General features: G+C 40.2%; 1 protein-coding gene across 1 annotated transcript in view; it reads right to left on the bottom strand.

Moving 5' to 3' along the window:
- SVEP1 (sushi, von Willebrand factor type A, EGF and pentraxin domain containing 1) overlaps positions 1–27,257 on the bottom strand; it is a 123,196-nt gene that overhangs the window by 56,714 nt on the left and 39,225 nt on the right. The window contains exons 4-15 of the mRNA XM_072360345.1: positions 20,830–20,988; positions 20,435–20,614; positions 17,172–17,351; positions 11,598–11,795; positions 9,156–9,274; positions 7,588–7,717; positions 6,924–7,031; positions 6,565–6,696; positions 5,153–5,347; positions 3,903–4,024; positions 1,949–2,057; positions 224–415 (exon numbers count right to left, since the gene is read on the bottom strand). Coding sequence (XP_072216446.1) covers positions 224–415; positions 1,949–2,057; positions 3,903–4,024; positions 5,153–5,347; positions 6,565–6,696; positions 6,924–7,031; positions 7,588–7,717; positions 9,156–9,274; positions 11,598–11,795; positions 17,172–17,351; positions 20,435–20,614; positions 20,830–20,988 — 1,824 coding nt within the window. The remainder of the gene's footprint in view (positions 1–223; positions 416–1,948; positions 2,058–3,902; positions 4,025–5,152; positions 5,348–6,564; positions 6,697–6,923; positions 7,032–7,587; positions 7,718–9,155; positions 9,275–11,597; positions 11,796–17,171; positions 17,352–20,434; positions 20,615–20,829; positions 20,989–27,257) is intronic.

Here is a 27,257-nt window from a genome sequence, read left to right as displayed (position 1 = left end):
GCACTTCCAGCTTGCTCTGAAGTATATCTAGACTGCACCACTCAGGCTTGACAGTTTGAAGCACAAAGGTGGCCATGTGCAAAATGGGGCTATGTCTCAAGAAAACTGACATGTGCATCTCCAGCAGGATTTCTGAATTGAATCCAAAGTCTCACTGAATGTATTAGGAATATTTCTCTTTTTTTAAGAAGGTTTAGAAGGAAGCTATTTTGACTTCTCTCACCTGTGATGTTAAATATTAACTTGATTTTGTGGTCAGTCATTGGAACATTCAGCTTCTTATGTCTTTTGACTCGAGTCGGTGCTGCCTTTGCAAAAGCAGAGAGATGCTTGTTTAGGCCTTCTTCCTGCACAGAGTCAAAGAAGTCATCGTAGGAATAATCCAGCTGGTTTGCTGCTCCCCAGCCAGCAGGTCCTGTCAGACATTAAAGAAGGAAAAAAAAAAAGAGAAGCAAAATAATGTAGAAAATAACTGCCTGTCATATTATTACTTGTTTCTGAAGCACACCCCAATAGAATGGGGCCTGACTGAACCTCTGAACAATACGTGCTGACTTTGCCTCTGCACAGGTGCCTACTGCACCATGACTGACTGAAGAAAAAAATCTGATACTGAAACTTGTGTACTTAGCCAAAGCCTTGAAGAAATTCTGACATAAAATTTATTTTAAAAAGGTACTTATAAAAGCAGCAATTATATTCCCCTCAGTCTTGCATGGGCCCTCAAGTTCTGGCAATATATGAAGCAATTCTGCACTAACCTCTCTTCTTCCTGTTCAGCTGCAGCTAGTATGCCCAAAGCAGCATCTCCAAAACATCTCTGCTTCGCAATTCCTGGGAGAGCTGGACCGTCACCTGCCTTCTCAGAAAAGGCTGGTGACATCACCCTTTGCATCCAGTGCTCCCAGAAAGGCATTTCTTGTTAAACATCATGATTTAAGTTCACCCTCAATTAGCCTGCTCTGTAAGTAACCTGCCTTTTCATGATTGAAATTAGAGGGACACAGTCTATTTCATTCATCTATCTCTTTGTGAAATAATGTGAAGGCATAAAAACATTCTGCCAGGTACCAGGTTAAGTCATTTATCTTCTAACTCATAGTGGAAATAAGGCAATTCAACCTCACAGCTTTGGGGCTGATAATGTGTAATTACTCCATAACAAATCTTCTAAACTCTTGTCTCTTTTAACTCGAGGAGAGTTCTCCTCTCCTACCTGCCCAGTGTAATATTATTAGAATCAACCCAGAAAAACAGCAACAAGGTAATTCTGAGAAGAGATTGACATGAGACAGAATAGAACCCTGTGTCTCATTTTCTCAATACTGTTTCCTCCAGGTGACTTTACAAATTAGTTCCAGTTATTGTCAACATTCACTCCTCCCCTGATGACAACTTGCAGATTAAGCCTCTAGTCCCCTGTGTCTAATTGCAAACAAATGTCCTTTTAAATCCAGCGAAGAATGTCTAAAAGGTGAGAGAATGAGCACGAAGCTGTACTGAAGTAATCACAACATGAACTTGCAAGTGTGGACTGAAACCAACACCAAAGACAAAAAGTAACCCTGTTTTCTTAACAATCTCCAGAAATATCTGTTGTGCCTTTGCAGTGTTTTGGTTTGAAAGTGTTATGTTTAAAAATGTTGCTTTCTTCGAAGCAGCAAGCCAGTAGCACTCAGCATGTTCGTGTGCATGTGCATGCTTCTTCTTCCCCCCGTCATGAAACATCTCAGTAAACTTTTCCTTCATATATGCACTATACAGGAAGCACTACTGAAAACAGAGAGCAAACAATTCCACAATAGAATGTGTTGCATAATTGCTTAGTATCTTAATATTCTAATTTTTTGTTTAAGTATTCCATACAACACATTGCAGTATTTCAGCAAGAAAGGAACTAAGCCACATTAAACCTGGATGGCTAATGTTCTGTGCAATCAGTAATTACCAATGGCAAATCCATTTTCGTAATCGTAATTGTACTCCAAGCAATGTTTCTGTGTCTGATCTTCCAGTCGGCAGTCAATATCGTCAACATCATTACAGAATGATGGGACCTTACAACATAAAGAAGAAGAGCATTAAAAGTACAGAATGACATAGCTCAGACCCAACTTAAGAAATCTGTGTTAATGTAAAGCCCTGGCCCTGTTCTTTCTCTGGCACAAGACTTCTCCTTTCGTGCCTGTTTCAATCACGGCAGTTGCTGAGGATGCAAATTCTGGATCCCTGCAAGTGATTTATCTAATTTCCTCATCTGGAACAGCAATAGTTGCATGCTGCCCCACAAGATGAAGGCTGTCATTCAAAAATGACTGCAAAGCCTTGGAAAAGCCTCTCCTGAAGAAGGCTACAAGAGAAGAGGCATTTCCAGCTAAGTGAACGATTCACAGGACAGAAGTGTGGCTCTCCATCATTGTGTTGATGAATTCTGCTGGTAGGAAGTCACAGGAATTTAGACCTGCTCTTTATTTTTGTTGAGTCTTCACTGTGGTCTGCCCAGAAACCACAGAATAGAGAACTACAGAAGACTGGCCGGTATTGATAGATTTTGTCTCTCCACAAAGGCAATGGACATTAGAAAAGAACAGACAAATGCATTACTTTATAAAATCTCTATGTCTTGCTTCTTCCAAATTGATAACAAAGAAGCTGGTCTCTAGGACTTATTTTGGGATTGGTTTATTTTCTCCATATTGCTTTTTCATTGGAAAGATGGCTCCTGCTGATATGCTCCCCCTTTTCCTATCTCTGTTCTAGACTAAAGCTATTGGGAATAGGAAGAGACATAATCAAACCAGCCTTGTTAACTCTTTTCCAAGATTGCTGCATTTTGGTATAACTTCCTGAGCAGGTCTCTGAACATTTTTTCCAATTTTCCTATTTGTCTGCTCATACTAATAGTCTAAGCAATGAAATCCAGTGGTAGTTGAAAAACAAGCTCTTCAGCCAAGATTTTTCTGCTAGAAAAACCTGAAGTAAGTCAAGAGAGTAGCAGATATTCGGGACCAAGTGTCAAAGATTGCCTGGAAGTATTACTTGAGATTTAAGTCTTTTGATCAGAACTACTGATAGGGATTCTAAAGCTGCAGTAGTCTGCCAGTAGCTATATACACTAATAATGCTTTTCAGTTACCAGTGAGGCTTACAGAAGACAGGCCTTTTTCTGTAAGACATCTTTAACTGCCCAGGTACTATAATCTGGAACAATAGCATCACATGGGGCCTGAGCATCAGCTCTTTAGACCACAACACAAAGGCCTGCTGCTTCTGCTTCACAGCTGAGGACAGACACATGGATTAAGAGGGAGAGTGGTAATACTGAAACGAAACGTAAGACAGCACAGAGAAGGAATGTGCTACCCCTTCAAATAAGCTGGTGTGCAGTATTTATTGATTAGAACTCAAAACCTCAAGAAATTTGAGCAAAGTATTTAAATCACTACCCCTGGCTAAAAGTGCCCAGACTTGAGCACCAAATGCAGATTTTATCTCTCTTTATCTGTGTGTGTTCACTGTGTTATCTAGATGTACGTTACATATACTATATGTAAAACAAGTATATTTTATCATTACATCTCACTCTCACAAAGTAACAACCTGGGATTTTCAAGACTGCGAGATTCTCTTTAAAATCCTACCAAAAACTTGTGAGTATCAAGTCCTTAAGCTGTGTGGACATTTCTTCAAATCTTGTCCCTAAATAACTTCTCATTGAAGACTGAATGACAATTTGGGTGCATCAGCTTTGTTTTTAAAGGAGGACTTGTCATCTTCCAAAAAAAAGCACAAATCCCATTTCCAAGTTGCCGTTGTATTTTTCATGTATGAAAACAGTCAGCTGTCACAGGAAGTTATACTCTTTAAAATGACATAAAAGGAAGTAGCATTTACTAACCTACCATTTTACCGAGCGCGCTCTGGAAAGCATCAGAAAAGCCATTTAGAAGACTGTTGTCATCACATCGTGTTGCTTTGTAAAGCATCTCGAAGGATTTGAACCCATGGTTTGCGAAACGATTTACTGAAAAATGTTGGAGAATGAAATTTTTGTTGGTCAGTGCAATAGTTTCAGAGGACTAGCCAAAATTGGATTATACTAAGCTAAGAAGCACTGCCTTTAAATAATAAAAAAAAAACAAACATGCGGCATTATATACAAGAAAGTGTCTATTTTTCCCTAAAATGTAACATTAATTTCTCAGAAAATTCAGACCGATATTAAAGTAGACTAAATACTCCTTGACAGACATCCCTTGGCATTTCCACAACAGTTTGATGGGATGGCTAATGGATATCAAAGAAATATGCCTGTGATGTATCTATTATCAAATTTTCTTAATGGAAAAACTTCCCAGCTGTCATAATCCTAAATCCCACTCTTCCTTTCTATTGAGAGAGAATCAAGTTCTGAAAGTCCAGCTACTGCAGCTGCTAGACTAAATACAAAAAAAAATCAGAATTTAAGCAAAGCAAAATTCCCAGGTGTTCAAGTTAAGGGGTTTGATTTGATAGACGGCTCTGAAATGTAATTGTAATTTGTTCACAGTTGAACTATTGCTCTTTGCTGAAACAAAAAATCCACTCTGATGAGAGTAGGTTCAAGTTGGTGCCAGGATTGGCTTTGCACGTAGCTCTCATACTTCTATTGTTAAAATGTCACCAAAGCTGGGAAAGTCCATAGCTCATGGCTTTGTTACTGTTCATCTTGAAGGAAATTAATAAAAGCTTCTGATCTGGTGATAAGTAGATATGTAATTACAGCATGCACTGCTTTTACAAATAAATTTGCACTTACCATTTGCAAATACTGTTGAAATTCCTGTTAAATAAGCACTGAGTGTTTGCACACAAACTACAACATATTTCAAATGCCAATTCAAACTAATGATAGGCCTTGTCTGCTTTGCCATCCTTGCTAGCTTGTTTCTCAGGATACAAATTGACTACTATTTTTGTATTTCAGAGAACTTCTGAAATAACACTTCTAGGGACTTTTGAGTTCATTTGCAATATTGTGGAATGAGAGATTTATTATCAATATACAGTGGTCATAATTCCTAAAATATTTTTATTTAATTCCTCATTAAGAGCATTGTTTGATGAGCAGCGGATTCATTTCACAAAACAGGCTAAAAATATTAAGACTTACAAGAGCAGTCAGGCCACTCTGGAGAGTAAGGTGGCTTCCAGACACCATCCTCATATGCACAATAGTAGTTTTCACTTGATCCCTCTGAGAAGCTATAACCCTCTGCACAGCGCAACGTACAATTGACACCCACTTCATCTGATGTGCATGTAAAATTGCCATTCACAGGCTCAAAGGAGATTTCACAGGGAGAACCTGAGAAAAATACACAAAGAAAAATTAAATAAACCCTCCAAAATGCAAGGCTCAAACCCAAAGCAAAGTATTTCTTATTCAAAGGTGCACGGTCATGGATGTGCCTACTAAAATACCACAAAAAATTAATTAAAATTTTTACACGTATTTTCATACAATGAATTGCAGTAAAGTAAATACCACGTATTGAATCCCCAAACTAAGCATTATCCATTCTACACTGTTGCAACAACACAGGGGCTTGCCAGAACAATCTTAGGAGGAACTGACTATAAAATCTCAGTTATGATCTATCTTACAGGCCACAAGAAGACACAGTCAACATCTGAGAACATGATCTCATGAGTGTCAAAACAACAAGAAAGCCTGAAGTGGCGTACACCTGAAACAATATGAATTCTAAGAACTGTCTTTTTCTTGCTAAGATTTACAGAAGCAAGACAGAATGTAGCACATCCATCTGTAATTTATCTTTTGCAGTGCTATAACCAAGACTGCAGTTTGCATAATTTTAAATACTCTATTCACTAACATTTCTTTATATGCACAACAAACGGAGACATTAGGCACTAGAGGGTAGAGGTAGTGTATCATTTTCATTCTTTATACACCACCAAATTACTGACTTATCTTTAAAGAAAAAGGTTAACCGTGGAGAAAATGTGTCTATACAAGCAACATAAATGCATGAATAGGAGCAGGCAGCTTCCATGACCTAAAGTGGATTCCAGTATCTGCTACAGTATTTGTAGGTGATCACAAAAATGCTTCGATTAAGTTTTCCTTTTTAAGAACAGATTTGAAGTTTGACTTCAGTAACACCTACTAATTCATTTCACACCTTATTTGTCACTGAGAAAAAAATGGATCAACAACCGAAAGTTTCACTGCTTAACGAACAGTAATTTCAGTGCTTTTACACCTAACTTGAAGGCACAGAGCCAAATTCACCACTGTGCTTCTTCACTCTGAGAAAGTTTATAAACATCCTGACTGCCTTCAAGTTACTCCCACGGAAACCAGGAATACCTAATTAAGAAACTGGGAATATCTGAATGAAGAAGGGATGTAGAGTTGTAATCTTTAAAACATTCAGTGAAAACAAAACAATGTATCTGGTCCAAGAATACCTGTATACCTGAGAATAGCTGTAGTATCACACCACAGCTTACGTGTTATTGAATGGTAGTAGCAGCAACAAGACTAATACAACAAACCTTTGATGACAATGTGTATTTCACATGTCCTGTTATTGCCAGAAGGATCCAGGGCTATATATTGAACTGTTGTTTCTCCTTTGGGAAAGAGATCTCCAGGTTCATGGCTTCTAGTGATAGTCAGAGGAGCACCTAGAAGAATTAAAAGACAATGTATGAAGTCACTGAGTCATAAAGGGATGCTCACACTCAATCACAACAAATGGAGAAGGAAATTGTAGCGTGTGTTCCAAATGATGTGTTCTTGAAAACAAACAATTACAAAGACAAAATCCTAAACTACAAGTGAATAAAGTTGAGCAGGTTGGAACTCCCTACTCTTCACTGTTCTGTGCATGTTTGGGGGGACACCGTCTTACCTGAATTGTCTGAAAACTGTGGTTCTTCCCATGTTGCTGGATATTCATTCTCTACTACCTGTATGGGGGGTGGAGATCTGCATCTGTCAATTACAGGAGGTTCTGCATCTATAGAATTTGAAAAGTTTGCAAGATATTAGCTTGCTGAGCTACAGATACAGTCATGAAATCTACAATGAAAAGAAGTCAGGTAAAGTGCAGTTTTAAATTTGCATCAGAAGACACAATAAAGTTAGGAGTACACCTTTATAACTGCTGCAACTGGCAGACACCAGGTGAAATGGCATGGCACTAACACACACACAAAAAAATTTTTCACCTGAACTCATGGTTTCTACATTCTGCTTGCTTTCCCCAAAGCAAACCTTGTTTAACAAGACTGCTGAATACCAAAGCTGTCTGGCAGAAAGACATGAACAATTACATGCATCAGCAATGTAGAGGAGATTAGTAAATTCTTATAGTTTTTCAGGAATTAAAAAAGATGCACATGATAAAGGTAGTTAAGTGACAACACAAAGAAGCATTTAATCTATCTGTATAAGGAGGGTTCTTAACATTACCCTTGGGCTTATTCAAACACACAGTGAGGGTCACACTGATTCACAGTCTCTTTGTGCACAAAATATTTCAACCACAACTGACTCTTCCCCATTGAACTTACCGATGACCTTGACACTGAACGTACAGCTTGCCTCATTCCCAGACTTATCAACCGCTCTGTATGTAATGGCAACTTCACCAATTGGGAGAAGATATGGCGGTATGAAAACTGGGGTAACGTGCACTGAGACCTTTTATAGGAAGACAATTGTTATTTAAAAGGGAAAACAAGCTAGTATTCATGACACTCATGTAATGCAAGAAACAAACAAAAAATAGTATCCTCTAATGTTGATTCTGCTCCTAGTTGATGCTCATAGCCTATGCAAATAATGAAGGTGGACTTCGCAACAGAGTGCCTGTCTTCCCCTCCTAAAGATTACTTTCCTTTTAGCTACAGGGGCTTACTCAGCCAGGATTTGTACCCTGACCTGCTGCATTACAGCACTGTGCACTAAAACAACCCAAAATTGACTTCTGTTTTCATTACTACACTGCACACAAGCTACGCTAGATCAAAACTGCTTTGTCTACAGTTCATGTCTCCAGCTGCAAGGGCAAAATACCTGGGAAATGTGCGCAGAAGGCAGCTGTGGGTCATGAGGACTCAAACAGCTAGTTTTAATCTATATATTGTGTATGTCAGCAACATACAGACACATGGAAGCATCCTATCATCACAAAAAAATATCCTTGTTTGTAGTATATGACACCTACATGTGGACCACATCTCTCTCATATAGACAAGAACTGTGTTATGAAGCTTATTTTTAAGAGATCTGGCTTCACATGAGTAAAACAGTTTGACTGTGGCTTTGACAAACCAGCTACAACTGAGTGTGAAGGTACCTCATTTCTACAGGTCATCAAATGATTCTGTGTCAGCACAGTGATAGTATCTGATGAAGGCCGTGCTGCAGCAAAAAGTACAAACTTAAAACTCTTTTACTGATGTTGCTCACAACATGAAAAACGCCTTTGTGTTTGCAGCAAATTTGGAGAATACATAGAGTCATACTCCTTCTGACTCAAGATAATGCAGTCAGTTGCTGTAACTTGATCGTGCTTGACCCAGTAGGTAACACTACTTCTTATGAAACAGCTCTGGAGCAAATTTTCCCTGTCGTGTGCATTTCCAGACCTCTGTTACACATAGTACCCAAAGGCCTATGTCTGAATGTTTCATGGGATAAGCAAGCAATATTTTTCTTTGTTGGGTGGGAAGCTGAAGCGCATTTTCACTTATCGCAGTCTGCTTTTGCTAGCCTTTTTGATTAATGAACTGGTTTACTTCCTTCTAAGAAGCATTTATTAAACTTCTTTCCATTCTAAGAGCTCATTTTTAAAGCATCTGTCTCCATTTTATAAACAAGGGCACATTCCTTCTTTTGACTACATAAATTAAACATATGAGATTTCATGTGCTTAGACACCATGTGGAGTGTTCTGCGAATGCATAACCCTAAAGAGGACAGAAAATGCTGAATTCTCAATATAAAAAGTTTTCAGCAGATTTTTCTTCTACTCAGGCTTGTCAGAAGAAGTGAATTCCAGTGGTTCAGAAAACGAATTTGAAATAACTAGCTATAAAAAGACAGCACCTGGTCAAATGCAAAGATTCTAACTTACCTCATCTCCAGAGTTATCCTCAGCTACTGGGATCTGCCAGCTGATATTAGCAGAGTTTTGATGTTCCAGAGTTTCAGTCTCAATATTTTCTGGACACTGGATCTGAGGAGCTTCAATATCTGGCCCAAAAAATGCAAACTACTTTTATATATGGTATTAAATAAATAAAACTGCTGTAATGATTAGGCTGCATAGAAATACTGCTTTTTTGGCACTTCCTGGAATATATACACACATTTCTGCAAAGTTTCCAACTCTTTTTTATTCTTGCCTGAAGACTCATACATAAACAGTAAATTATTCTGGAGAAAGGACTGCTTTTGGCTGTATTTTTGAACAACATTTAGCATAGTGATTACTACGTGCAACCATAAAACAAAGCATAAATAAGACAGAATGAATTGATTTCTCTTATTATTCATTTATTCATCACACAAATCTAGTCATTAAGAAGGAGTGGCTTTCCTTTCATTGCCCACACATATGACACATGCAGACGTAAACATCTGTCATCAGTGCCTTAGAAAAGCTTATTTATGACATGACGTATGTACTATGAACAAGACAGCAGTCAATCTCAAATGCCCAGAAGCATGGTGACTTGAAAGAAGCAGTGACAAAATTTCTGGCACCACTCACTGGAGATGTTCTTTAACAAATACCTAATGTAAGCTACCATGTAGGACTAAGAGGTTTTTCTTGAGACATATGTGACTATGCCGGACAGTTGGAAAGTATTAGTGGTATAATACTGGTAACCACCACCAATATTTAAGTATCATGTTTCTCTGACAAAGTACTTCTTGATCTCCCAGGCATAGGGCCTCTCAAAACATTTGTGGTCAGGTTATTTTATTGCTGTAGTATCTCCTGATAAAAGGCCTTTAGACTCATGAGACAAGGAAAAAGGCATTCAGCTCTGAACTCATCCATGCTCAGGAGGCTTTAAAACAACTTGGGACTGATACCAGTTACATTTTTATTATGACATAGTTCCAGTAAAGACATAAGTCAGGCAATTAAACTCCTGTAATTGAGTGCAAAGCAATAAATACAAGTGGTTTTGCCTTCCCCTGGACTCATTTTGATGAAAATTTTACTAGAAGTGCACTCTTTTCATAACTACCAGTTATGAATCACACTTCCCTGACCACAGTCCTGAGGCTGGGGCAAATTCCATTTAAAAGGGAAATTTTGTAGAAAGACTAATAAATAAGTCAGAAAGAAAAAGGCTAGTGTGAACTGGCCAAATATTTTGGCAGCAAAAGAGAGAAAGTACCAAAAATGAAAGCAATTGAGAGGCAAATATTCAGTTTTACTAGGGAAGAATAACACTCAGAGGATCCTAGTTTCTCTTTAGAGTTTTACGCACTGGTAATATCTAAAACCTTGAACCCAAGCCATGCTACTTTATCTTGATCCCAACACTTAGCTTGTAGCCCTGTGCTGGGATCCCATCAAATATTAAAAACTGTGGTTTGGCACAAGTTTCAACTAGATTCAGAAAAACAATGTGGTACATAACATAGTGGGAAATTATATCTTTAAAGAGAAGGATAAAATCTCCCTGGTCACTGCAGAGGAAGAAGTTCCCATTGCAGTTTCTGTACTGCGTTGGCATGATGACTGTTACAGATGTTTTATTTACTGTTCTTTCATGCAGGGGCTGGTAAGGGCCTCCATTTGAAGTGAAAGCATTAATTCTGAGAGCACAATGGTTCATGAAGAAGTGAAGAGCATATTCCCAGCAAAACCGCACTTTCACTTGCATCTTCCTATAATTCAAAAGACAGATTTCTTCCAACTCACTGTGCATGCATGTAAGAGAATAAATAACATTTCTAGAAGAGGTGGGCAAACATACTAGAAAGATTATGTACATAATCACCTTCTGCCCATCTATAAGCCATGCACAGTGTCAATCAGTTTTGGTTTTGAATCATGTGGCTGTTACTCTTGTGCAGGTCTGCCTCTGTGGTCAGTTCAGAGCCAACTGAAAAGAACCGTACTTCTATACCGTGTGTATCACCTGGGGCTTATAGGTCTGCTCAGACTACAGGGCTTGCATACACCTGTGCCTAATGAGCAGAAGTAGCATTACTTATAAATGCTTTTCTTAATAGGAGTGTGGGTTCCACAGTGGCTATCTTTAAGCTAAGAGCTTTCACTTTTACTTTGAGAGTTCAAGTTTATCTTCACATCAGGCTGCTGCAGGCAGCTTCCCAAAACAGACTTAAGAGTGCCAGCAATGGATAATTCTAAGACAGCACTCAAGCAACCTCTGAATTCCATGTCTGTACTACAAGTAAACCTGAGAGCCAAGCTATAGTGGTACAGACAATCCTTCTTACAGACTGCTTAATTATGCTTTTCACAGTTCCAATCTGTACTTTCCTCCAGTCCTGCGTGCATACACAGAATTGATTTTGTGCTGGTCTCTACCTTTACACAGAGCATCCTGGATGTTTGCGCTCCATCTCCCGGATGAAATGCACCTTAGTTCTTCTCTAGCTCCAGACAAGATGAATCCTTGGGGACAGCTCAGTTGGCACACAGTCCCAGAAGCAGCTGGCTCCAGCCCACAGTCTGGAGGGAGAACTGTTACACCTGCTGGTTTCTGGAAGACGGGGCAACGCATTTCTACAAGAGACCAGTGAGGCACACATTTTAACTGACTTACATAAAAATATACATTCAAACAAATCTGCAAACAAAGTCATATGGTAGCTAAAAGGGAACGTAAAATACACAGATTTCTTAAGAGTATATGTGCATGGTGAGTGCATAAAAACAACAGAAAATGATAAAATTTTGTACTCTAGAGCTGAATGAAGTAAACAGCCCCCTGGACATCAGGTTCTATTAGAGAAGGTCCAGAGGACAGTCACAAAGACGATCATATCACTTGTCCTGTGAAGACAGGCTGAGAGAATTGAGGCTGTTCATCCCCGAGAAGAGAATGCTCTATGGAGGTGCCACTGAGGCCTTTCAGCACCTGAAAGAGCCTACAAGAAAGCATGAGTGGAACTCTTTATCAGGAAGTATAGTGACAGGACAATCAGTAATGGCTTTAAACTAAAACAGGGGAGATTTAGTTTAGATATAAGGAAGAAACACTTTATTCAGAGAGTGATGAGCCCCTGGCACAGCTGCTGAGGGAAGCTGTGGATGCCCTGTACTCAAGGTAGAGGTACTCAAGAGGTACTCAAGGTCAGGCTGGATGGGGCCTTGGGTAACCTGGTCTAGAGGAAGGTATCCCTTTCTGTTCCAGGCAGATTGGACCTAGATGTCCTTTAAGGTCTTTTCCAGCACAAACCATTCTAAGATTCTGTGCTTCTATGATCTTCATGCCCGTTGCCTTTTTGTACAGCTTCTACATTATCACAAGAAATAGGAATGAGAGACAGAAAAGCAAGTCCTGCCATGAGCTCGCTTAAGATTAGAGACATGGCATATGATTTTGTCTACTGCATCCTCAAATTGAATCAAACTAAGTTTGGTCTTAAATACTCCCAGACGCAAAGCCTGACGGTGACTACACACGGCAGCTCACCATCCCTCTGTGGAGGTTAGAAAGGGCTGATGATAATTTTAAGGCTTAAAGCCAAGGTTCTGAACTACTCTGTTACTAGAATTTATTACAAGTTCTGAAGAACATTTGCACTGAAGTGTAAGCTTGCAAAAAATACAGTGCGCAAAACCAAGCTCGACTGTCACAAAAACTTCATTAAGTTTTTGAGCTGCTGTTTTTACTATGTAAGGCAAATAAAGGACTTCTGCACAGCTTTTGACATCGTCCCTCAGCACATCCTTCTCTCTAAACTGGAGAGGTGTGGATTTGAAGGATGTTCTGTACAACAGATTAGGAACTGGTTGGCTGGACGCAACCAAAGGGTTGTGATTAATGGTTCTGTGTCAGGGTGGAGGCCGGTCTCAAATGATGTCCCTCAGGGGTCAGTCCTGCTCTTCAACAACATAGACAATGGCATTGAGTGCATCCTCAGCAAGTTTGTGGATGATACCAAGCTGAGCAGTGCTGGAGATATGTTGGAAGGAAAGGAAGTCATCCAGAGGGACACAGACAGACTGAAGAAGTGGGCCCATGTTAACCTAATGAGGTTCAGTAAGGCCAAGTGCAAGGTGCTGCACTTGGGTCAGGGCAATCCCAGGTATTTATACAAACTGGGGGAAGATCTTCTTGAGAGCAGCTCTGTGGAGAGGGAGCTGGGGGTCCTGTGGATGAGAAGCTGGATATGAGGCAGCAGTGCGTGCTTGCAGCCCAGAAGGCCAACTGTGTATTGGGCTGCATTAAAAGAGGGGTGGCCACCAGGGAGAGGGAGGTGCCTCTACTCAGCACTTGTGAGGCCCCACCTGCAGTACCGTGTCCAAGCCTGGGGTCCCCAATACAGGAATGACTGGAGCTCTTGGAGTGGGTCCAGAGGAAGGCCACTAGGATGATCAGAGCATCTCTCCTATGAGGAAAGGTTGAGGGAACTGGGCTTGTTTAGCTTAGAGAAGAGAAGGCTACGGGGAGACCACATTGCAGTCTTCCAGTACTTGAAGGGAGCATTTAAACAGGAGGGGGAATGCTTATTTACAAGGGTGGATAGTGATTGGAAAAGGGGGAATGGTTTTAAACTGAGAGAGGGGAGGTTTAGGTTAGAGATTAGGAAGAAGTTTTTCACCAGGAGGGTGGTGGCACACTGGAACAGGTTGCCCAAGGAGGCTGTGGATGCCCCATCCCTGCAGGCATTCGAGGCCAGGCTGGACGTGGCTCTGGGCAGCCTGGTCTGGTGGTTGGTGGCCCTGCATATGGCAGGGGGATGAAACCAGATGATCATCATGGTTCTTTTCAACTCAGGCCATTTTATGATTCTATGATTCTGTGACAATGTTACTTCTATTTCAAACATTCAGTCACAAACAAACAGGGCAAAATCACATTAATTTGGCTAGGCAGACTTTCAGTAATTTTTCTTATGACAATTAATAGGCAAACACACAAGGAATATGATTAATTAACTACAGCGAATAAGAACTGTAACTCTTCTGCTAGTTATTGAAGAAAGAGTCTCTAGACACAAAGGGCACATACAAAGAACAACTCACCAGTTACAGAGGGCAAAGTGCTATTCATCTCTTAGCAATGGTTTAATGACACAGAAGCGATTCTGATTAAAACACTACACATCCCTGTTCTTTCCCCTTCCAAAATATACAGCAAGTCATTGAGAACTACTTCTTCTTCTTGTAACAAATTTTAAAGACTCAAAGATTTTTAAGTATTTCCTGTTCTTTAAAATTCCAATATTGAAAATTTGTTGAAAGCATAAGCAATTAATAACTGCAACAGGCTGCAGTTTTGGAACAGATATTTCAAGAGGCTGAAGAGATTCTAAATGTTAACACACTCACTTCAAGCAGATACTGCTGGCTATGAAGCATGCATCAACTCCATCAGTAAAGAATGTCCAGCATTTGGCTGGTCACCACAGGAAGGATACTGACAAACAGCAGAAACCAGGAAGATCAGAAACAGGGACAAACAATGTTTGAATATACAAGCTGAAAGCTTTACAATGCATGGTACTCTAAGGGAATAAGTAGAAAAAAGTCTGTGAAAGGTTTAGGCATAAGAAATAGAAAAATTTCTTTTCTGGCTAAAATGGTAACAACCCTCTTGGTAAGGATGCTTCCAAGTCTACCAGCAAGATCACTGCAAAGCAAACAATGAAATGTCAAGCATTCAGATAATATTTGGTGTATCCAGCCCTAGGGAATTTTTTAAATGCAGATTGGATTTTACTATGGAATAAAAAAAAAAGCCCCAAAACATCTTTTTGTATCTGTGCTCAGACATGCAATTTGATAAGGCTGACCCAGTCTGGGCTCTGCGAGGAGCAGAGTGATACAATCTTTTTAGGTCACTTCTAACCTGGGATGTTCCCGAATTCCATGAGGAGCTTTAACATAAGTAACTAAAAACAAGACCACCAACCAAGCTGCGCTTCTTTCCTTCCACCCTTTACACAGACACATCAGGGAAAGAATCAGCTGACTGCTATTAGACTTATGCAGTACCAATTCTTTTAACACTAGATGGCATCAACACTGCGGATGCCATCTGCATTTTCACCTTTATTTGTGAACACTTGAACAAACCAAGGAGAACAGTATCTTGCAAGTTTAATCAGTTTCAATGTGCTGGATATTAACTCTTCACCAGTGGGCATGGAAACATCAGAACATGATTATGGAAATATACATTTTTTTAAACTGGACACGCTCTTTTAGTTTTGGTTTTGATCACTTTATAATGCAGTGTAACCTATGCAAAAGTAACTCTTAGCAGATGGCATTTTTCATCATGAAAAATATCTGAATGAAGAGCACAGATAATTGCCAAACCTGCATTACTTTCCACTCTCTTGGAGACAGCAGCATATGACAATAGACCTCACAGGAGTGCCCATAAACAATTATGTTACAACCCAGATCATGTCACAATACAGTGGCACAGCAGCAATTATGGTTGGAAATGGTTGTAGTGGAGTCTTACAGATCTAACTTTTAAATACAGGACACTTTGCAGCAGTGTCCACTCAAACTGAAAAGCATTCATAAAGACATCTAGGAGTGTACCCTGAGATCCAAACAATACGTTGCAAGGTATGACAGTGAACCTAACCTCGGTTCATTTTACAAACAAGACACAGAAATGGATAAATTATCAATTACATATGCTTAAGTAATGAAGGATTTCCATTATCTTTCATCTAGCACATAACAAACAATAGTTAGAAATGATGAACAAAGGATGTTTTTGAGGAGAACATGCAATTTGAGTCTTTCGATTTGTATCCTACCCGGAATGAAGTGCCACAAGTCTGCACTAGGGCAAGAATCTCAGCAAGCCTGATGGCAGAAGCTGCTTCTAACTCACACATTTTCCTCTGGGACAACTAAAGCTAACTTCCATACTGGATTTTCACTCAGCAATTGCCAAGGGTAATCCAGAAATTGAAGTAAAATTGAATGGTGTGAAGAAATCTGATACAGGGTAGAGCTGGATTTTAATAATCAAAATGCTAAGCTAGGAAGGATGAATTCAGCTGATGAATATAGTTAATCTTCCAATTATAATCTTCCAACAGGATTTCAGGGACTCTTCCTTTTGAAGTTAATTGATGTTTTTCCACTGACTTCAGAAGAAAGATTAGGATCTTTTAATGAACTCTCCTGATAAATTAACACTTATGGATAATTTTTGAGTACGTATCTACAGTTAAAAATTTGTTCTTGCCTCATGCAAAGTTCATTTTTAAGCCCATGGATGAACTTTAACTGTGCCAGGTGATATGTATTCTACCCTAAATTTATTCAGCACCAGATCAGTCTACATGAATTAGGTACCTGTCAGTAGTCTCAAATGGCTTCTTGTGAAATCTACAAAACTTTATTTCTACATGTAACAGAAAGCATAGTGGACAGCAGTATACACGTACATAACTACTGCTGCGCAGTTGGTGAGATCTCACAATAGAGGTTTTTTGTTCCTAATGTCTCTTAACTTATTTCAAGCCATCAGCTAAACAAAAGTGACAGCAGCCACAACTCTCCTTGGCACTCACAATGCCTGGCTAACATACTTTAGCCTTTGGTTGGAGATCATCGATAGCTTTAAGAGAGTAATTCAAATCTCTGTTCATATTTAATATGTATTATAAGCTTACAAGATGCGTGTTTCCTACAATATATTACAGGACAATGAACCATCCAATAACCAACACCTTTGGTTACTGACTGTGCTGAATTTCAATGTTAATTTGCCCACTCACTCTACTCAAAAATCTTTCTGCTCCTCCCCAGCTTTATGACCATTATGAAAAATTCATAAGCTGTTTCTCTTTCTTATCATCTAGGTTTCATCAGATACTAAAATTGATAGTGCTTCTCATGACAGCATGCCAGGAAAGGATGCACTCTGACATGAACAGACTGTGATGAGATACCTACCCACACACTTGGGCACCTTTGAATCCCACTGTGAGGTTCCCTGGCAGGTCAGTTTGGCATTTCCTTCTAGTTTATAGCCTTCATTGCAGGTCACGAAACATTCCGTCTTATAGGAGATATCAGCTGTTGAACAATTAATGTGTCCATTCTCAGGAGCCCAAAGCCTGGGACATGTTCGAACTGCAAAGGGAAAAAATATCATTTCACTCAGCAGCACTGAGAATCTGGGGAGCAACACTAGCCCATTCAGGTTTTAAGGGACTGGACAGGTACTGGGTTGTACACTTAATAAGTAGTTGGAACAGGTTTACAGAATAGGACTGGAAGAAGGCTAAGTTTTTCAAAGGATTAATGCCTCACTTTTCTTGAAGGAGAGTCTTAACACATATGAGGTTAGGCACACACTGACCTGTATTCTGACATAAGCACTTTAATTGTGCTCAGAAAAGTTCCCAGAATTGGACACTTAGCACTGTGCAACTTGTGATAGTAAAGTCTGCAAGCCGTCAAGAAGGCATGGCTGCATGCAAATGTAATCCTATAGAAGAGTTTGGGTCTTCAGATGTTTCTAATTCATTTGCCATGCCTGCGAGTTTGGGAAATTTCTAACTGACAATCTAGTAAGGACTGAAGGCAGTTTAACACAGTGTAGCAATGCAGATTAATCCCTGAACAGGTCAATTATATTAATAATAATAATAATAATAATAATAATAATAATAATAATAATAATAATAATAATAATAATAATAAATCAATAGCACTGGTAGTGCTTTAATTTATTTCATTTGTTTCACCATCTTAAGTTCTTCTGATAAGACTGTGCTCTTATGCACTGCCTCCAGCCCTTCTCCTCTTCATCCAGTATCTGACACTTCTCACTTTGTTCCCTTGTGACCCTCTCAGCATACATCCTGCTTGGATTTGGGTCCACCTCTGTCGAACAGCTAAGCTGTACAGGTTTGTGTGATGATGACATATATGTGATGACAGGGTAACAGCAAGCTGAAATGTGTAGATGCCTGCTGGGGTCCTACTGCATCTTTTTCCTCAGTAATTCAAGCCTATCTTCCCTAAGCAGCTGCTGCTTTCCCAAATCCTATGGAAAACATATGTCACTAAAAAGTGTTCTCAGCCAAAGCCAGTGGGTGCTGGTCAGCATGTTCAAAAGTCTTTACTGGGAGTAAAACAAGGGCAAACAGTGTGATCACTCAAAAATATAGTCAAGAAGGTTGCAGCTCCCTAAACTGTTGTTTTCCTAGGACTGTTCCCACAATTTCTGTCGACTTACAGGCGGTAGACAAGCTCTGATGATCTACAACTTCAGAGCTGTGGATGACTTCTCTGTCCCCTTGGAATGCAGATTTTATCAAGAAAACCATCCTTGCTGCTGCTTTGTAGGAGGCAAACCACAAACTCCTCTCCAAGTGCAATTGAAAGTAAGCCTACTTGGCAACTTTCTCTCCTCTTCCCAGTAGTTGTTTACTGTTTATACTGATGAGACAGGACATGCTTCCAAGTAGACATGCATGTGGGCACTCCCTCAAACTAATAAGCGGGCAGATATCCTGAGTGCTCCTTAAAATGAAATCCTCTGTAGAAATGGTACTAGCTACAAACTCCTCAACACTACAAAAATACACCATGAAATTATGTCTTTTGTTAAAGCTGTAGGGGCACCTGAGTGCAGCAGAATGTAGATACCCTGGATATGAAAGAAATAAAGAGTCGTTCAGATACATCTGACACATCCTTCTGTTACCACTGTTTCTGTCTGCACTTTGAAAATATTACTCCTCACACACACACGTACAGAGGGACTTGCCAGAAAGTGCATTCAAGTGAATAAAAAAAGATATCATCATAGTATCATAGTATCGTGCGAGTTGGAAGGGACCTTAGAGATCATCGAGTCCAACTCCCGGGTTTTGAGCCCCCTGTGTAGCGAAGCGGCACTTCTACCCCTGCGCCACAGGGGGGATTTGAACCCGGGCCCTCCGGTGCCGCAAGCAGCAGCTTAAACCACTGCGCCACTGGGGGCACACAAGAGATTTAAGAGATTAAGACTTTCATTTTGCTGACAATTAGAGCTTTTGAGCAGCTTTCTAATAAGCTGTATCCTAACTTCACTGCAGTGAATAAGAAAGACACTTACTAGCTGAATCATATATGCTGTGTGCAGGAGAGGCTTTCTCTTTTATTGCTTCCAAGGAAGCCCTTCTAGGAAGCAAGTACTACCAAGCTATGGTTATTACTGATGAAGCCAGAATGAATTATGAGCACTGAGGAGGTAATCAACAATGTTAATGCCTATAGGGAAGGTGCTGCCCAACTCCTTTCTACCACCTGTTAAATCAGTTCTGATAGACTGTGTAACTGCAGTGCTCCTGTCTCCTCAGTGTTTCAATGTTCACATTTCTTTGGTATTTCAGTATACCCCTGGTGAAAACTGGGAGCTGAGCCCATGTTATTCTGGTCATGGTTTCAGGTCTTAAATGCAAACTAATCTTGTCAACCAAGCATTTTCCAGGATCAAGAAGTATTTCCACAATGTCAATGAAGACAACAACAAAAGCATATTCTGCTTGCTCTGTGTTTTCTCCTAACACATTTTTTCTGGCTTAACTACATACTCTGTAGGGCTTTCTTCATGGGTCACAGTTAATTGCAAAACACAACTGCATTAAATGCTTTCTAATAGCAGAGCAGATTTTAGCTAGCAACTGAGGAACATTTAATGTCAAAATTCAAAGCAGTGCCAAGGGATTTTCCTTCGATGCCCCTTCCTAATTTATGCAATAAAATACTCCTGGGATTAACAAGACAGCTATAAACTGTGGCTTTGATCTCACTCCCTTTTATACTCTGAATGAATGGAGATGAGCAGATCCAGTACATGTAAAAGTGGGATTTTTTAATGTATTTAATGGGAAGTCTTCAGGACAATGAAGAGACACAAGATAGGCAAAAGTACACCCCTCCAACACTCCAAAGGAAACTGACCCAATATTAAGACAATATCTCAAGGCAGATTTTCCCTCACTTTTCAGGCAATTTCCCAGTTAAAGAAAAATCATGTACCCACACACAGCAGAAATGACACTGCCAGAATGACTACGGTAGAAACTTGGCATTTAGAGCATTCTTCCACTAAGAGGTAATAGATGCAGATCTGCACATCCTGCTATGTAATGAGCAGAGTAACCCCCTGTTAAGAATAAACTAACCTTGCAGGAAAAGACTTTGCAGGCACACATCCATACCTCTGCAAGTAGCCTCTGATCCAGACCACTGGCCACTCGGCTGACAAAGCCGGATACTGCTTCCCACCAGATCAAATCCCGCTTTGCATCGGATCCCACAGGCAGCATTGAAGTAATTGTTGCAGACATTCTGGACAAAGTAACCATTTTCAGGGGGCTTCAATTCAGGGCAGTGAACAACTAAATAATTAAACAACCACAACAGAGTTATGACACCAGTTGGAGTGTAAAAGCCTACTGAAGGAAAGCAGTATTTTTCATTTCCAGCTCCACTTGCATCTTGGTAGTTTTGCTGCATTGGAATGATACATAAAATCTTGCATGCGATTTTACTTGTCTTTCATACAGCAAAGATGAATAGTGGAACTGTCCCAACCCTGGCCAGAAACACTTACCTTCACAAGTTTGTCCTACAGCACGATATCCCTCCTGGCATGCACAGTCTTCAATGGAGGTGCTTCCTGGTGGAGAAGTATGATTCTCATCAGGACATGAGATACAAGTGCTTATTCCACCTGGTGAACTCTCAGGCTTGTATGTTCCCGGTGGACAAGCTGTTGAGCAAAACAAAACAAGGCGAGGGTTTTAGGATATGAAATGCGACTTCACAGCCAGCATTATTTTTCAAGTGTGTTGCTTCACATTTTTTTACATTCTTCTATTCTCCTCATAAAGGCTCATTAAGGCAAAAATGTTATCCTCTTGTAGTAAATGGTGAAATAAACCCCACTCCCTCAAGGTCGCTCCAGGATCTGCTTGAGGCCTGCAATGTAGTCTAAGAATTACCTCCTTCAAAAGGTACCTGATCCCAAAAGACAAGTCAGATTTTCGCTGATAAAACCTTCACTAACCTTTTGAAGACATTGATTTACAGCTGTACCAAATTAATTCAGGTGCAATTCATTCAGAACCAGCACGAAGTTTATGCACGCAGATTCTTAGCATCAAGACAGCAAAAGAAGCTCACAAAACCCCCTGCCCTTGATTTACACATTTTGATTTACGGATGAATTATACACCATGCTTTTGGTAGCGTATAAACCACAATGAAGCAATTAATCAAACTAACTACTCTTGGCAGCTTTGGCAGTCATTTACACCCCATTCAACATCTGTAACTCTGTGTATGGGCATGCACAAGCCTTAAAGAGATTTCTCACATATCTTCAGAGGCAGGGGAAACGGACAAGGGAAAGTGACCTCACATTTGAGAACTTCAGGAAGGCTGGAAAAGTCTGAGCACTAGATCTCTCTCTCTGCTTTGAATTCTGTTCTTCAGGAATCTACAATAATTATCCTCATTTATTTTGCAGAGCAGATCAGAGAACAGGGGAGACATTACCAAGTGCTGATAAAGTACTGATTTATGAATCTGACACCTGAAACACAACTCAGAGGTTCTTGTGCTGAAAAATATACCTCCTGATGCAAAGGAGACAAGTCATCCTCGGGGTACCCAACCCTTTGACCTGGAAGTCGGGGAAGCAGAACCCCCCATGATTCAGGCAGAGACAGTTAGAGACCTTCCACTCCATCTAGAGTGTCAGAAGTCCATTGGGCCAGTTGGGATCCACTCAAGGGAGCTGACGGAGGTGACTGCCAAGCCACTTTCCACAACCTACCAGCATTCCTGGTAAACCAGAGAAGTCCCAGAAGATTGGAGGCTTGCTAGTGTGATTTCCACTTACAAGGATGGTCATAAGGATGACCCAGGGAACTGCAGGCCTGTCAGCCTGACCTTGGTGCCAGGGAAGATTGTGGAACAGACAACCTTGAGTGACATTACATGGCAGCTGCAGAACAACCAGGGGATCAGACCCAGGCAGCATGGGTTCAGGAAAGGCAGGTCCTGTTTGACCAACCTGATCTCCTTCTATGACTAGGTGACCAGCACAGCAGATGAGGGAAAGACTGTTGATGTGGACTACCTAGACTGCAGCAAAGCCTTTGACACTGACTCCCACAGTATTCTTTGTACTATCTGATGTAGCTCTGCATGGTACAGAGACCTGCACAGGGCAAAGGACAGCTTGTCTCTGTTGCTCTCAGCTTATTGTGCTCAACCATAAATGACCCCTGGTTTTCCATCTTGTGCAGTAAGGTAAGAAAACAGCTTCCTACTTTCTTGGCAACTGAAAAAACATACCCCCCTAGCCCTCCTTCCAAAAAAGCACAAAAGAAACCCTTGCCTCTTTTCCTGAGGCTTGCCAAGCAATACTCAATTTTTCCTCAGTCAAATTTTATGGTCTTTAAAAATCAACCTGTATGAACAGTTAGCATTTCTTTCCAAGAAAAGCACTGTCTTTTGAATGGCTTCCAGAGATAATATTTCTGTTTCATTTTCTGAAAAATATGCAATTCTATTTTCAAGAAAGCAATCAAAGTGGTTACCAGTCAAGTGGTGACGTTGGGTGTTGCAGATTGGCTTCAAGCTACATGCATTTAATATATGCTTTTAAAAAGACAATGAAAACACCTACACAGTAGATGGTGTATGTACTAACGAAATGCAAAGGAGGGAAATGGGATAGAAGTATATAATTAGAATTAGAGCTGGGAACTTTTCGTTTTTCATTTGGGACTTCAGGGAAAGCATTTTGAAAAAAAATAAATAAATCTCCTTCATATATTTTACCCTCTTTCCCTATTGAAGATATTCCTCTTGGACAATTATTGTTTCCTTCCTCTCTTTTGTGCAGAAGTCTTCTCTTTGCATTTCAGGTCATCTCAGATGAAGAAGTAGAAGCTCTTTTCTGATTCTGTTTGGAGAGCTATAGGATGAAAACAGGTATCTACACTACAATGTGGGCACTTTTGAAAACCAAGCCTGGTTATAACTTTGAGTCAGACTGGCTTTGACACAAATGGTTCATTCTGAAATTACACGTGCAATTAGCTCTTGCCAATGAAGACACAGTAAGTAAATAATACTGTTAAAGTTGTTACTAAGGTCTGTACTTGGAAGGATGAGTTCTCCAAATACCCTGATTCATTTTCTAATGCTTCAAATTGCTTGCTACTGCATTTTTAAAAAGCTGAATTATACCTTGCCTTGGCTTTTTATGTAGCTTTCTCCAAGCCTCAGTCCTTAAATTGCTCACTGACCCCCCATCTCCCCCTGACATATTCAACTTTCAAACTTCACCTGAGCTACGTTCAACACTTTCACAACATAACACTTGCTTACAGAGCTGTTTTCAAGCGTGTGATACTACAGTTACTGTACGATGCCAAGAAATGGCTTAAGCATGGAGCACAAGCACCCTGATCTGTATTCATTTTGTGCATTTCCATCACAACCACAAAAGTTAGTCTGGCCACAATTTAAGCTGAAACCACTCACAGTCAGATGTGGAAAATCAGAGGTTCATCTGCTTGCTGCAGACTGGACTTGCCCATGGCTGATTCAGCTGGCCTGAAGACCTATCCCCTCCTTACCGACAGCACAGGAGCATGGCCCGAGTCCATGCAGAACGATGCATTCACAAGCAAGAGAAAATTGCATCTGAAGAACACATTGTCCCAGCCATGAGGGATCACACATGCCACTCCGAGGTCTTGTCAAAGAATCAAGCAAAATTTGGACCAGCATTCTGCTCTCACTGATATGTCTTCTATACCCACACAGCTACCTACAGGGGGAGATCATTTTCTCCAGCACTAATTTGTAAAAACTTTTTTTTTTTTTTTTTTTTCAAAGCTTGCTTCCCATTGAAAACAATGTGATGGTGGAAAAAAGCTCAAAACAGGGTGTGGATGAGCCCCACTAAATCTGTAAATCCAGCACTTTGATTTCAAACAAAAAAGCCCAGGAATTTTAGAAACAGGGAAATGATTTGAATGGTATCAGCCAGGTCGTGGGTTAACCTAAAATCTACCTACACCCATGACAGGGGGCAGTCGGCCCGCAGGCCGCTGGCCCAGAAAAGAAAAGGGAAAAAAGGAAAAAGAAAATAAATACAGTGGCAACGATCTAAGGAGGCACACTTATTTACTAAATACTATATCGGAATACAGAATAACACAATATAATACAAATATAATTGGAATTAAGGCTAACGAATCAAGTAAAATAAGAGAGAGTGAGTCCCGAAACCTAGAGGCCTAGGCGAAACGGCTGGAACGCTCCCACACGGCTCTCCCCTGGCTGGCAGGATCCAAGAGAGCGAGTCCAGCACTGAAGTGAGATTATAGAGTCCGTGTCATATGACTGACCATGGTGTTCTCTGTGACATTCAGTCTTCTTTTGTGAGCAGCACATTCGTCAAAACTATACATGCTTTATCATGATGTTATGATGTGGAATACTGATAGCAAAATTACAAAATTGCAAAACCATGACACAGCCATTAAAGAGAACAGATACTCATGAAACGTGCACATCTGCATGTACAAACTTCTCAATGAACGACCTAAATACTACCGATGCAGGAATCACATTCTTATTTCTCAAGAATAGAGGTGAGGAGCAGGAAACTGCCTTTTGTTTAATGTGAACATAGATGTCCCAGGGGATTAGTTGTTTTTTATTTATTTATTTTTTTTAAGTGGATCTTGTAGCAGGGATTGGTGTGATAATGCAAACAAGCACAGGTCCTAAACCTTCCAAGCATACAAAGGTGGCTCACACTGAAGTTGCCATCAACTACCAGCCCAAAAATGGGAGATATTCACCAACAACACTCATTCAGATTCTAGTATCTACGGTAATGACAGTGCATTAATCTTCTAACAGCAAATGAGAGTGAAATAATACATGCTTACTTCAGCATGCCTCCTGTATTATCCTCCTCAGTTAAGCTCTCCTGGGGTATACAACTAACTGAAAAGGAAAAAAAAAATAAAAAATCTAGCACTCTTTTGGCTTTGAATACTATAGGGCACGATGTCTTCTCAAGCTAACAATGGAATATACTTTCTTACTTATCTGACAAGAAAAACATTAAGTCGCATGTAGAAATGCATCAGCAGAAAGCAAATGCGACACAGGGTAGGAATAAAAACACTTCAGTTAAGGCATATGTACGAACAGCATTACTATAGGTGTAAACATTGCCTGAATCTGAACAATGGATGTGGAAATTCTACAACACAACAAGAAACAGAAGAGAATTTCAAATTAATAATAATTCTGCTCTGCCTGCATACAGATGACCGGTGTGATATTTTAATCCTCAAGCAAGAATTTAGCACTGTAAAAATGACACAAAACAAAGTATGTTTCAGAGATTCACTGAACACTTAACATGCATTATCCTGTTGGTCTTAAACTGCAAATACTAACGCAGCGGCAAACTTAAGCCAGCTGGTATTGAATGGTATGAAGACTACAGATGGGACTGAAGGAAATGTGTATTCTTCCCTCGAATGCATTACTGCAAATTTTAAAGGCAAATAATTCTGCCTAAAAATGTAAATCTTAAAATCCTGGGAGTGCAGGCAAGCTCAATTTCTTCTCCAATTATGCTAGCATATCTAAGTCACTGAAATGGAATTATTCTTGATTTATCCCAGTATGAGAGAGAAGAGATGAACTCCATGTATTTTGAAGATTAATTTGAGGGATTTCCTATTTCTTTCAATTCCTAATTTCTCCCACTAACTACATTTATTCAGTAATCTCTAGCATGAGCTGTTCTTTCCATAGCTGATGCTAATGAAGGATACGATTAAAGCTTTATCTCCTGAGGATATGGCAGGAATCAGTTAGGCAATATCCTGTTCTCTCCTGCATCAACCTGAGCTCCATTTGTACACTGCTATGGTGCTGACTGTAGGCTGTAGTTCTCATTTTTCCTCATACATGTAAAGCTTAAATGAAACGATACTTTGATGCAAATCGCAAATATAGAAATGGATTTAACTCAATCTCCAAACTTCCAAAATGAAAAAAGCCTAGTTCTCCACTTAATTAAATTGGCTTTATACCACTGCAATTACTTTTATGACACTGCATTACATGGATACACCTCCAGCATAACAAAATGGCAAATTTGTCTCAGATTATTTCATGAACATCTACTACAGTTTCAGTTTAATCATGTATTGAGTGATAAAATCGTATGTCACAAGAATGCGCCTCACCATTCAGCTCTGTTATTTTTCTAAACAGAAGTCTGAACTTTCACAAGGAAGCTAGTGTGAAAAATTTAAAGAAGAATATTATCATGCATTGTATCTTTAAACACTGATATCTTCACTTCTTGTCATGACAAAGTGCTGTGTAGTCAGATTTGCCTAGGGCCCCAGCACACCTTCTTTTAGAAGAAGCAATGGGGATGAAGGGACTTATGTCCCATGACAGTGGCTTGCAAAATAAAATATGCAGGAAGCAGATGCTTTGGTCTGCAGTTCAACCTTCACAGAGGGCATATAAATCTCCATTTCACACCAGAGACCTCAGAGAATTGCAGAATGGTTTGAGCTGGAGGATCTCAGGGATCGTCATGTTCCAAACTCCTTGCAACAGGCAGGCTTGCCAGCCACTAGATCAAGTACTAGATCAGGTTGCCAGGGACCCATCCAACCTGGCCCCGAGCACCTCCAGGGACAAGGCATCTACAGCCTCTTTGGGCAGCCCATAGCAGTACCTCACCATCCTCTCAGTGAAAAACCTCTTGATAACATCTACATCTTCCCTCCTTTAGTTTAAAATCACTTCCAGCCCCAGACCTGAACGCAGTACTCCAACTGGGCTTCACGAAGGCAGAGGAGAGGGGAACAATCACCTCCCTCACCCTGCTGGTCACCTGTTTTGATGCAGCCCAGGATTCCACTGGCCTTGCAGGCTGCAAGCGCACACTACTGGTTCATGTTCAGAACT

The sequence above is a fragment of the Excalfactoria chinensis genome, chromosome Z, assembly GCF_039878825.1.
Source record: "Excalfactoria chinensis isolate bCotChi1 chromosome Z, bCotChi1.hap2, whole genome shotgun sequence".
In the NCBI taxonomy this organism is placed as follows: domain Eukaryota; kingdom Metazoa; phylum Chordata; class Aves; order Galliformes; family Phasianidae; genus Excalfactoria; species Excalfactoria chinensis.
Note: the sequence above shows the minus strand (reverse complement) of the source record. Positions and strands in the feature narration are given on the sequence as shown.